This window comes from Lucilia sericata, unplaced genomic scaffold (genome assembly GCF_015586225.1).
Source record: "Lucilia sericata isolate MDLA Ls3-8-SP2 unplaced genomic scaffold, ASM1558622v1 Contig001004F_arrow, whole genome shotgun sequence".
NCBI lineage: Eukaryota > Metazoa > Arthropoda > Insecta > Diptera > Calliphoridae > Lucilia > Lucilia sericata.
The window spans coordinates 32,971-43,973 of NW_023994986.1; the positions used below are offsets into that span (position 1 = coordinate 32,971).

At 32.7% G+C, this 11,003-nt stretch overlaps 1 protein-coding gene across 1 annotated transcript; it reads right to left on the bottom strand.

Annotated features, from left to right (window-relative positions):
- Nucleotides 1-2,366: 2,366 nt before the first annotated feature.
- On the bottom strand, nt 2,367-3,758 carry LOC119609550 (fibroleukin-like). The gene is made up of 4 exons (XM_037964384.1): nt 3,559-3,758; nt 3,371-3,483; nt 2,691-3,319; nt 2,367-2,631 (listed from the first exon to the last, which is right to left on the bottom strand). The coding sequence occupies exons 1-4, from the start codon at nt 3,616-3,618 to the stop codon at nt 2,531-2,533; spliced, it is 903 nt and encodes a 300-aa protein (XP_037820312.1). The 5' UTR covers nt 3,619-3,758; the 3' UTR covers nt 2,367-2,530.
- Between the last annotated feature and the right edge of the window lie 7,245 nt (nt 3,759-11,003).

Sequence of the window (11,003 nt, forward strand, 5' to 3'; positions counted from 1 at the left end):
ATGAATGTCGAAGTGCTTTACGTGAACGTAAAGAACGTAGGAACGTATTTGCTGATTAGAAAACATAAATGTATATATAGGAAATATATTATATTCCTAAATAATATATAGGAAAATCTCCGATAAATTAAAGAATAAGGTATTAACAACTCTGCCAACGTCTCAACCAACTGCACAGCCACTTCATCCATTATTCCAACATCTCCACAGATCAGCTAAGAATACCTTTTATCCATCAGATACTAGTATTCGATGGCAAATCGCACACCAACGCATACTCTAGCTTTGCATTATCAGATCAAATCCAACAAACCACACACCCTTGCCCTGTGGTTTGTACCCCTACTAGAAATTAAGAGCGTAACAGAAACTTATCCCCAAATATTTATATTTCACCGTGTATCTCTTAATAAAGCACCACTTTCCGCGAATTTTGGTTTAAACCACAGCCACTAGGTGGATCCCAAAGGAACCTCAACCAACTGACCAGCCAGGAGATATTAATGCGGTCAACTAGCCACCCGTAGTACCAGATTGTGTGGTGCTCTGGTTCGACCCCATGTCAAATCATTCCAAGAAAAGTCCAAGGATACATTTGATCATCACCAGTTTATAGTCCCCGCCGACTTGTAATCACACCAAGATGGGGTCCTTCATCAAGGTAACATGTCTTCAGGGGGACGTGAGAGGATATATATAAGTTTGTCATTCCATTTGCAATTTCTATAATATAATTTTTCGTATACACATATGTATATTGCGTGTCCTTATTGATAGCGGAGTCGACTAAGCTATGTCCGTCTGAATGTTTATTGAAATCAATTTTCTGAAGACCCTTCGGGATCCATATCTTCAACAATTCTGTCAGTTCTAATTTAGCTCTAGTTCTGTTTCAGTTCTAGTTCGGTTCTAGTTCAGTTTTAGTTCAGTTCTAGTTCAGTTCCAGTTCAGCTCTAGTTCAGTTCTAGTTCAGTTCTAGTTCAGTTTTAGTTCAGTTCTAGTTCAGTTCTAGTTCAGTTCTAGTTCAGTTCTAGTTCAGTTCTAGTTCAGTTCTAGTTCAGTTCTAGTTCAGTTCTAGTTCAGTTCTAGTTCAGTTCTAGTTCAGTTCGAGTTCAGTTCTAGTTCAGTTTTAGTTCAGTTCTAGTTCAGTTCTAGTTCAGTTCTAGTTCAGTTCTAGTTCAGTTCTAGTTCAGTTCTAGTTCAGTTCTAGTTCAGTTCTAGTTCAGTTCTAGTTCAGTTCTAGTTCAATTCTAGTTCTAGTTCAGTTCTAGTTCAGTTCAGTTCTAGTTCTGTTCTAGTTTAGTTCTAGTTCAGTTCTAGTTCAGTTCTAGTTCAGTTCTAGTTCAGTTCTAGTTCAGTTGTAGTTCAGTTGTAGTTCAGTTGTAGTTCAGTTGTAGTTCAGTTCTAGTTCAGTTCTAGTTCAGTTCTAGTTTAGTTTTAGTTCAGTTCTAGTTCAGTTCTAGTTCAGTTCTAGTTCAGTTCTAGTTCAGTTCTAGTTCAGTTCTAGTTCAGTTCTAGTTCAGTTCTAGTTCAGTTCTAGTTCAGTTCTAGTTCAGTTCTAGTTCAGTTTTAGTTCAGTTCTAGTTCAGTTCTAGTTCAGTTCTAGTTTATTTCTAGTCCAGTACCTAGTTTTCTATAATATTAAACATAGAAATATAAAATTAAGTATACAGAGTACGGATTAAATAAGAACCTATAAAAGGAACATTTTGTACTTTTTCGTTCTTCAAATGTTACTTTTTGAGTTTTCTATAACATTGAACCTGGAAACATAAAATTAAGCATGTGTTGCCCGAGTAAATGACAATCTATAAAATGGGACTTTTTGGTACTTTTTCGTTCTTCAAAATGTACTTTTTAAACTTGCTATAATATTGAACCTAGAAACATGAAATTAAGTATGTAGATCCCAGATTAAGTGAGAACACATAAAAGGGGACTTTTTGTTACCATTTCGTTCTACAAAAGGTACTTTTGAAATTTTCTATAATATTGAACCCAAAAATATGAAATTTAGCATCTACTATAGCACGAGAACCTATAAAAGAGAACTTTTTGGTACTTTTTCGTACTTCAAAAAGTACTTTTCGAGTTTTCTCTAACATTGAACCTAGAAACATAAAATTAAGCATGTAGAGACCGGAGTACACGCCAACCTATAAAAGGGGACTTTTTGGTGCCTTTTCGTACTTCAAAAAGTACTTTTTGAGTTTTCTGTAGCATTGAACATAGAACATAAAAGTAAGCAAGTATAGCCCGGATTAAGTGGGAACCTATAAAAGTGGACTTTCTGATGCCATTTCGTACTTTAGTTTAAGTTTTCTAAAATACATATATTGCTAAGAAAAGATCATAAAACTATTACATATATTTTAAATTATAAGATTTATTTTACAAATTTATACAAAAATTTCGAATTTATTGTCTCAACATAAATTTTGTCACATTGTGTAGATTCTGGAACTATGTACTACTGACACATTAATTAGTTACTCGAACTTTTCAGCACTTTGTCGACGAATCATAAATATCATAGTTTTATGTGAATAGTAAAATTGACCAAAAGTTTTCCAATAAAGATGATCATCTTTGTCGGAAAGTGAACCACGTAGGTAACTGCCGGTAGGATTGCTAAAATTAAAAAATTTCTTTAGTTTAGTACTTTAAATATAAGTTCTTTAAAGACTTACGCGTGACCACAACTATTATACCAAAAGCCACCATTCTCCCTTTTAGCACAATTTGTGCCAGAAGATTTATCATTATCATTGTCGTATGTAGAAAATTGCATACCCATATGCTCGGATAAACTATCACCGAATATTCACCCAGGGACTTTAATTTGTATTTCTCTGCAGCACTTCCTACAGCAAAGTTATCATAACGGGCGAATTTTTTTATTCCATCAAAACTTTCAATATGAACTATTAATTCCTGTGGCCCATAGAAGTTCGTTAGAGCATATAGATGATCCAAACCCAACCAGTATTCACTGGCTAAACTTCCGAAACCTTTGACATAATCATTCCAGGTTCGGTTAAATTGCTCAGTGCCATCTTTGCGTCTTAAAACGTAAGTCCAGTCACCTTCATAATTGTAATAATCACAATAAACCGAAAATGTTTGATTACTATAGCGATAATCGGTGATATTATAGATGCCACTAGTACGAGTGCATTCCATGGCAGCGGCACAAGAACTGGGCTGAGCATTAGAAAGACAATGTTTGGGCAGGGAATCAAAACGTATATCAAATATAGATGGAACCTTTTTTCGGGGGTTTTCGGACATCTCTTTTTTGTCAGTGTTAGTAGACGATCTATAAATTTATTTAGCAATACAAATTAAATTTTTTTTCAAATATACTTACTTGTCATATAATATATCAAGACGTGTGTTTACAATTTCCAGAGATCTTTTTAAATTTTCAATTTGACCAAATAGATGTAGATACACTTCGTCCGAATCACAGTTTTCACAGTTCTAAAACGAGAAAAAATAATCAAACATTGGCTTCAAGCTCACGAATAAATTCTATATATGTAAATATAACCCTACCCCATATTGAGATAAAATAAAAAGGTTAAAAGTTAGACACAGAAATATTTTTAAAAACATTTTTATATGATTCTTGGATTTTTAAAAGATTTTCAATTATGCCACTATTTTCAGAGATTTTAGTTTAAAGTTTTTTTTAACACTTAATAATTTCCTGATAATATCGCTTTCTATTTTAATTTAAGCACAACTCTTCTGAATCTCTGTCGTTTTAAAACTGTTTTATAATTTATAAAATTAATATAAATAAATATACTTAAAACATTTCAACTGATTAAGTTTGCAAAACAAAGTGAGTGACATGTTAAAATTGATAATTTCGCTCCCAGTGTAAAAAATTCGTAGTAGTCGGTAGTAATTCGTTTGCTTACTCTCCCACTTAGATTTAGTAGATATTATCAAAGTTCACTTACATTTAAAAGTGGACTTCTAAGCGAACTTAATGGTACGCTTATAAAGTCTTGCAAACAAGAACGTTATGAATGTACTTGGTTAACAGTCCAGTTTTATATTTGGCTGTACTGTTCTCGTTCTGTTCTGGTCTGTTTTAGTTCTGTCTAGTTCTGTTCTACTCTGTCTAGTTCTGTTCTAGTTGTTCTAGTTTCTAGTTCTGTTCTAGTCTGTTCTAGTTCGTTCTAGTTCTGTTCTAGTTCTGTTCTAGTTCTGTTCTAGTTCTGTTCTAGTTCTGTTCTAGTTCTGTTCTAGTTCTGTTCTAGTTCTGTTCTAGTTCTGTTCTAGTTCTGTTCTAGTTCTGTTCTAGTTCTGTTCTAGTTCTGTTCTAGTTCTAGTTCTGTTCTAGTTCTGTTCTAGTTCTGTTCTGTTCTAGTTCTGTTCTAGTTCTGTTCTAGTTCAAGAACGTTATGAATGTACTTGGTTAACAGTCCAGTTTTATATTTGGCTGTACTGTTCTCGTTCTGTTCTGGTTCTGTTTTAGTTCTGTCTAGTTCTGTTCTAGTTCTGTCCTAGTTCTGTTCTAGTTCTGTTCTAGTTTGTTCTAGTTCTGTTCTAGTTCTGTTCTAGTTCTGTTCTAGTTCTGTTCTAGTTCTGTTCTAGTTCTGTTCTAGTTCTGTTCTAGTTCTGTTCTAGTTCTGTTCTAGTTCTGTTCTAGTTCTGTTCTAGTTCTGTTCTAGTTCTGTTCTAGTTCTGTTCTAGTTCTGTTCTAGTCTGTTCTAGTTCTGTTCTAGTTCTGTTCTAGGTCTGTTCTAGGTTCTGTTCTAGTTCTGTTCTAGTTCTGTTCTAGTTCTGTTCTAGTTCTGTTCTAGTTCTGTTCTAGTTCTGTTCTAGTTCTGTCAGTTCTGTTCTAGTTCTGTTCTAGTTCTGTTCTAGTTCTGTTCTAGTTCTGTTCTAGTTCTGTCTAGTTCTGTTCTAGTTCTGTTCTAGTTCTGTTCTAGTTCTGTTCTAGGTTCTGTTCTAGTCTTTCTAGTTCTGTTCTAGTTCTGTTCTATTCTGTTCAGGTCTGTTTCTAGTTCTGTTCTAGTTCTGTTCTAGTTCGTTCTGTTCTAGTTTCTGTTCTAGTTCTGTTCTAGTTCTAGTTCTTCTAGTTCTGTGATAGTTCTGTTCTGGTTCTGTTTCTAGTTCTGTTCTAGTTCTGTTCTAGTTCTGTTCTAGTTCTGTTCTTTCGGTTCTGTTCTAGTTCTAGTTCTAGTTCTGTTCTAGTTCTTTCAGTTCTGTTCTGGTTCTTTCTAGTTCTGTTCTAGTTCTGTTCTAGTTCTGTTCTAGTTCTGTTCTTAGTTCTGTTCTAGTTCTGTTCTAGTTCTGTTCTAGTTCTGTTCTAGTTCTGTTCTAGTTCTGTTCTAGTCTGTTCTAGTTCTGTTCTAGTTCTGTTCTAGTTCTGTTCTAGTGTTCTAGTTCTGTTCTAGTTCTGTTCTAGTTCTGTTCTAGTTCTGTTCTAGTTCTGTTCTAGTTCTGTTCTAGTTCTGTTCTAGTTCTGTTCTAGTTCTGTTCTAGTTCTGTTCTGTTCTAGTTCTGTTCTGTTCTAGTTTGTTCTAGTTCTGTTATAGTTCTGTTCTAGTTCTGTTCTAGTTCTGTTCTAGTACTGTTCTAGTTCTGTTCTAGTTCTGTTCTAGTTCTGTTCTAGTTCTGTTCTAGTTCTGTTCTAGTTCTGTTCTAGTTCTGTTCTAGTTCTGTTCTAGTTCTGTTCTAGTTGTTCTAGTTCTGTTCTAGTTCTGTTCTAGTTCTGTTCTAGTTCTGTTCTAGTTCTGTTCTAGTTCTGTTCTAGTTCTGTTCTAGTTCTGTGTTCTAGTTCTGTTCTAGTTCTGTTCTAGTTCTGTTCTAGTTCTGTTCTAGTTCTGTACTAGCTCTGTTCTAGTTCTGTTATAGTTCTGTTCTAGCTCTGTTCTAGTTCTGTTGTAGTTCTGTTCTAGTTCTGTTCTAATTCTTTTTATTCTGTTCTAGTTCTTTCTAGTTCTGTTCTAGTTCTGTTCTAGTTCTGTTCTAGTTCTGTTCTAGTTCTGTTCTAGTTCTGTTCTAGTTCTGTTCTAGTTCTGTTCTAGTTCTGTTCTAGTTCTGTTCTAGTTCTGTTCTAGTTCTGTTCTAGTTCTGTTCTAGTTCTGTTCTAGTTCTGTTCTAGTTCTGTTCTAGTTCTGTTCTAGTTCTGTTCTAGTTCTGTTCTAGTTCTGTTCTAGTTCTGTTCTAGTTCTGTTCTAGTTCTGTTCTAGTTCTGTTCTAGTTCTGTTCAAGTTCTGTTCTAGTTCTGTTCTAGTTCTGTTCTGTTCTGTTCTAGTTCTGTTCTAGTTCTAGTTCTAGTTCTAGTTCTGTTCTGTTCTAGTTCTGTTCTAGTTCTGTTCTAGTTCTGTTCTAGTTCTGTTCTAGTTCTGTTCTAGTTCTGTTCTAGTTCTGTTCTAGTTCTGTTCTAGTTCTGTTCAGTTCTGTTCTAGTTCTGTTCTAGTTCTGTTCTAGTTTCTGTTCTAGTTCTGTTATAGTTCTGTTCTAGTTCTGATCTAGTTCTGTTCTAGTTCTATTATAGATCTGTTCTAGTTCTGTTCTAGTTCTGTACTAGCTCTGTTCTATTTCTGTTCTATTCTGTTCTAGTTCTGTATAGTTCTGTTCTAGTTCTGTTCTAGTTCTGTTCTAGTTCTGTTCTAGTTCTGTTCTAGTTCTGTTCTAGTTCTGTTCTAGTTCTGTTCTAGTTCTGTTCTAGTTCTGTTCTAGTTCTGTTCTAGTTCTGTTCTAGTTCTGTTCTAGTTCTGTTCTAGTTCTGTTCTAGTTCTGTTCTAGTTCTGTTCTAGTTCTGTTCTAGTTCTGTTCTAGTTCTGTTCTAGTTATGTTCTAGTTCTGTTCTAGTTCTGTTCTAGTTCTGTTCTAGTTCTGTTCTAGTTCTGTTCTAGTTCTGTTCTAGTTCTGTTCTAGTTCTGTTCTAGTTCTGTACTAGCTCTGTTCTAGTTCCTGTTCTAGTTCTGTTCTAGCTCTGTTCTAGTTCTGTTGTAGTTCTGTTCTAGTTCTGTTCTAATTCTGTTTTAATTCTGTTCTAGTTCTGTTCTAGTTCTGTTCTAGTTCTGTTCTAGTTCTGTTCTAGTTCTGTTCTATTCTTTCTAGTTCTGTTCTAGTTCGAGTTCTGTTCTAGTTCTGTTCTGTTCTGTTCTAGTTCTGTTCTAGTTCTGTTCTAGTGTTCTGTTTCTAGTTCTGTTCTAGTTCTGTTCTAGTTCTGTTCTAGTTCTGTGTCTAGTTCTGTTCTAGTTCTGTTCTAGTTCTGTTCTAGTTCTGTTCTAGTCTGTTCTAGTTCTGTTCTAGTTTCTGTTCTAGTTCTGTTCTAGTTCTTTCTAGTTCTGTTCTAGTTCTGTTCTAGTTCTGTTCTAGTTCTGTTCTAGTTCTGTTCTAGTTCTGTTCTAGTTCTGTTCTAGTTCTGTTCTAGTTCTGTTCTAGTTCTGTTCTAGTTCTGTTCTAGTTCTGTTCTGTTCTAGTTCTGTGTTTCTGTTCTAGTTTTCTGTTCTAGTTCTGTTCTAGTTCTGTTCTAGTTCTGTTTGTCTAGTTCTGTTCTAGTTCTGTTCTAGTTCTGTTCTAGTTCTGTTCTAGTTCTGTTCTAGTTCTGTCTAGTTCTGTTCTAGTTCTGTTCTAGTTCTGTTCTAGTTCTGTTCTAGTCCTGTTCTAGTTCTGTTTCTAGTTCTGTTCTAGTTCTGTTCTGTTCTGTTCTAGTTCTGTTCTAGTTCTGTTCTAGGTTCTGTTCTAGTTCTGTTCTAGTTCTGATCTAGTTCTGTTCTAGTTTCTATTATAGATCTGTTCTAGTTCTGTTCTAGTTCTGTTCTAGTTTCTGTTCTAGTTTCTGTTCTAAGTTCTGTTCTAGTTCTGTACTAGCTCTGTTCTATTTCTGTTCTAGTTCTGTTCTAGTTCTGTTCTAGTTCTGTTCTAGTTCTGTTCTAGTTCTGTTCTAGATCTGTTCTAGCTCTGTTCTAGTTCTGTTGTAGTTCTGTTCTAGTTCTGTTCTAATTCTGTTCTAGTTCTGTTCTAGTTCTATTCTAGTTCTGTTCTAGTTCTGTTCTAGTTCTGTTCTAGTTCTGTTCTAGTTCTGTTCTAGTTCTGTTCTAGTTCTGTTCTAGTTCTGTTCTAGTTCTGTTCAAGTTCTGTTCTAGTTCTAGTTCTAGTTCTGTTCAAGTTCTGTTCTAGTTCTGTTCTAGTTCTGTTCTAGTTCTGTTCTAGTTCTGTTCTAGTTCTGTTCTAGTTCTGTTCTAGTTCTGTTCTAGTTCTGTTCTAGTTCTGTTCTAGTTCTGTTCTAGTTCTGTTCTAGTTCTGTTCTAGTTCTGTTCTAGTTCTGTTCTAGTTCTGTTCTAGTTCTGTTCTAGTTCTGTTCTAGTTCTGTTCTAGTTCTGTTCTAGTTCTGTTCTAGTTCTGTTCTAGTTCTGTTCTAGTTCTGTTCTAGTTCTGTTCTAGTTCTGTTCTAGTTCTTTTTTAGTTCTGTCCCAGTTCAGTTAGTTAGTTAGTTTTAGTTAGTTAGTTTTAGTTAGTTAGTTAGTTAGTTGGTTAGTTGGTTAGTTGGTTAGTTAGTTAGTTAGTTAGTTAGTTAGTTAGTTAGTTAGTTATGTTAGTTAGTTAGTTAGTTAGTTAGTTAGTTAGTAGTAGTTAGTTAGTTAGTTAGTTAGTTAGTTAGTTAGTTAGTTAGTTAGTTAGGTAGTTTAGTTAGTAGTTAGTTAGTAGTAGTTAGTTAGTTAGTTAGTTAGTAGTTAGTTAGTTAGTTAGTAGTTAGTTAGTAGTTAGTTAGTTAGTTAGTTAGTTAGTTAGTAGTTAGTTAGTTAGTTAGTTAGTTAGTTAGTAGTTAGTAAGTTAGTAGTAGTTAGTTAGTTAGTTAGTAGTTAGTTAGTTAGTAGTTTAGTTAGTTAGTTAGTTAGTAGTAGTTTAGTTAGTTAGTTAGTTGTAGTTAGTTAGTTAGTTAGTTAGTTAGTTAGTTTGTAGTTTGTTAGTTAGTAGTTAGTAGTTAGTTAGTTAGTTAGTTAGTTAGTAGTTAGTTAGTAGTAGTAGTTAGTTAGTTAGTTAGTTAGTTAGTTAGTTAGATAGTTAGTTAGTAGTTAGTTAGTTAGTTAGTTAGTAGTTAGTTAGTTAGTTAGTTAGTTAGTTAGTTAGTTAGTTAGTTAGTTAGTTAGTTAGTTAGTAGTTAGTAGTTAGTTAGTTAGTTAGGAGTTAGTAGTTAGTTAGTTAGTAGTTAGTTAGTAGTTAGTTAGTTAGTTAGTTAGTTAGTAGTTAGTTAGTTAGTTAGTTAGTTAGTTAGTTAGTTAGTTAGGTAGTTAGTTAGTTAGTTAGTTAGTAGTTAGTTAGTTAGTAGTTAGTTAGTTAGTAGTTAGTTAGTTAGTTAGTTAGTTAGTTAGTAGTTAGTTAGTTAGTTAGTTAGTTAGTTAGTTAGTTAGTTAGTTAGTTAGTAGTTAGTTAGTTAGTTAGTTAGTTAGTTAGTTAGTTAGTTAGTTAGTTAGTTAGTTAGTTAGTTAGTTAGTTAGTTAGTTGTAGTTTAGTTAGTTAGTAATTAGTTAGTTAGGTAGTAGTTAGTTAGTTAGTTAGTTAGTTAGTAGTTAGTTAGTTAGTAGTTAGTAGTAGTTAGTTAGTTTAGTTAGTTAGGTTAGTTAGTTAGTAGTTAGTTAGTTAGTTAGTTAGTAGTTAGTTAGTTAGTTAGTTAGTTAGTTAGTTAGTTAGTTAGTTAGTTAGTTAGTAGTTAGATTAGTTAGTTAGTTAAGTTAGTAGTTAGTTAGTTAGTTAGTTAGTTAGTTCGTTAGTTAGTTAGTTAGTTAGTTAGTTAGTTAGTTAGTAGTTAGTTAGTATTAGTTAGGTTAGTTAGTTAGTTAGTAGTTAGTAGTAGTTAGTTAGTTAGTTAGTAGTTAGTTAGTTAGTTAGTTAGTTAGTTAGTTAGTTAGTTAGTTAGTTAGTAGTTAGTTAGTTAGTAGTTAGTTAGTTAGTTAGTTAGTTAGTTAGTTAGTTAGTTAGTTAGTTAGTTAGTTAGTTAGTTAGTTAGTTAGTTAGTAGTTAGTTAGTTAGTTAGTTAGTTAGTTAGTAGTTAGTTAGTTAGTTAGTAGTTAGTAGTTAGTTAGTTAGTTAGTTAGTTAGTTAGTTAGTTAGTTAGTAGTTAGTTAGTTAGTTAGTTAGTTAGTAGTTAGTTAGTTAGTTAGTTAGTTAGTTAGTTAGTTAGTTAGTTAGTTAGTTAGTTAGTTAGTAGTTAGTTAGTTAGTTAGTTAGTTAGTTAGTAGTAGTTAGTTAGTTAGTTAGTTAGTTAGTTAGTTAGTTAGTTAGTTAGTTAGTTGTTAGTTAGTTAGTTAGTTAGTTAGTTAGTTAGTTAGTTAGTTAGTTAGTTAGTTAGTTAGTTAGTAGTTAGTTAGTTAGTTAGTTAGTTAGTTAGTTAGTTAGTTAGTTAGTTAGTTAGTTAGTTAGTTAGTTAGTTAGTAGTTAGTTAGTTAGTTAGTTAGTTAGTTAGTTAGTTAGTTAGTTAGTTAGTTAGTTAGTTAGTTAGTTAGTTAGTTAGTTAGTTAGTTAGTTAGTTAGTTAGTTAGTTAGTTAGTTAGTTAGTTAGTTAGTTAGTTAGTTAGTTAGTTAGTTAGTTAGTTAGTAGTTAGTTAGTTAGTTAGTTAGTTAGTTAGTTAGTTAGTTAGTTAGTTAGTTAGTTAGTTAGTTAGTTAGTTAGTTAGTTAGTTAGTTAGTTAGTTAGTTAGTTAGTTAGTTAGTTAGTTAGTTAGTTAGTTAGTTAGTTAGTTAGTTAGTTAGTTAGTTAGTTAGTTAGTTAGTTAGTTAGTTAGTTAGTAGTTAGTTAGTTAGTTAGTTAGTTAGTTAGTTAGTTAGTTAGTTAGTTAGTTAGTTAGTTAGTTAGTTAGTTAGTTAGTTAGTTAGTTAGTTAGTTAGTTAGTTAGTTAGTTAGTAGTTAGTTAGTTAGTTAGTAGTAGTTAGTTAGTTAGTTAGTTAGTTAGTTAGTTAGTTAGTTAGTTAGTTAGTTAGTTAGTTAGTTAGTTAGTTAGTTAGTTAGTTAGTTAGTTAGTTAGTTA

Excerpts from the sequence above, each read along its gene's own strand:
- LOC119609550 (XM_037964384.1), bottom strand. The coding sequence starts at position 3,618 with ATGTTTTTAAAAATATTTCTGTGTCTAACTTTTAACCTTTTTATTTTA. Across the intron at positions 3,484-3,558 it reads TTATTTTATCTCAATATGGG|AACTGTGAAAACTGTGATTC; the intron begins GTAGGGTTATAT and ends TTCTCGTTTTAG. Across the intron at positions 3,320-3,370 it reads CTTGATATATTATATGACAA|ATCGTCTACTAACACTGACA; the intron begins GTAAGTATATTT and ends ATAAATTTATAG.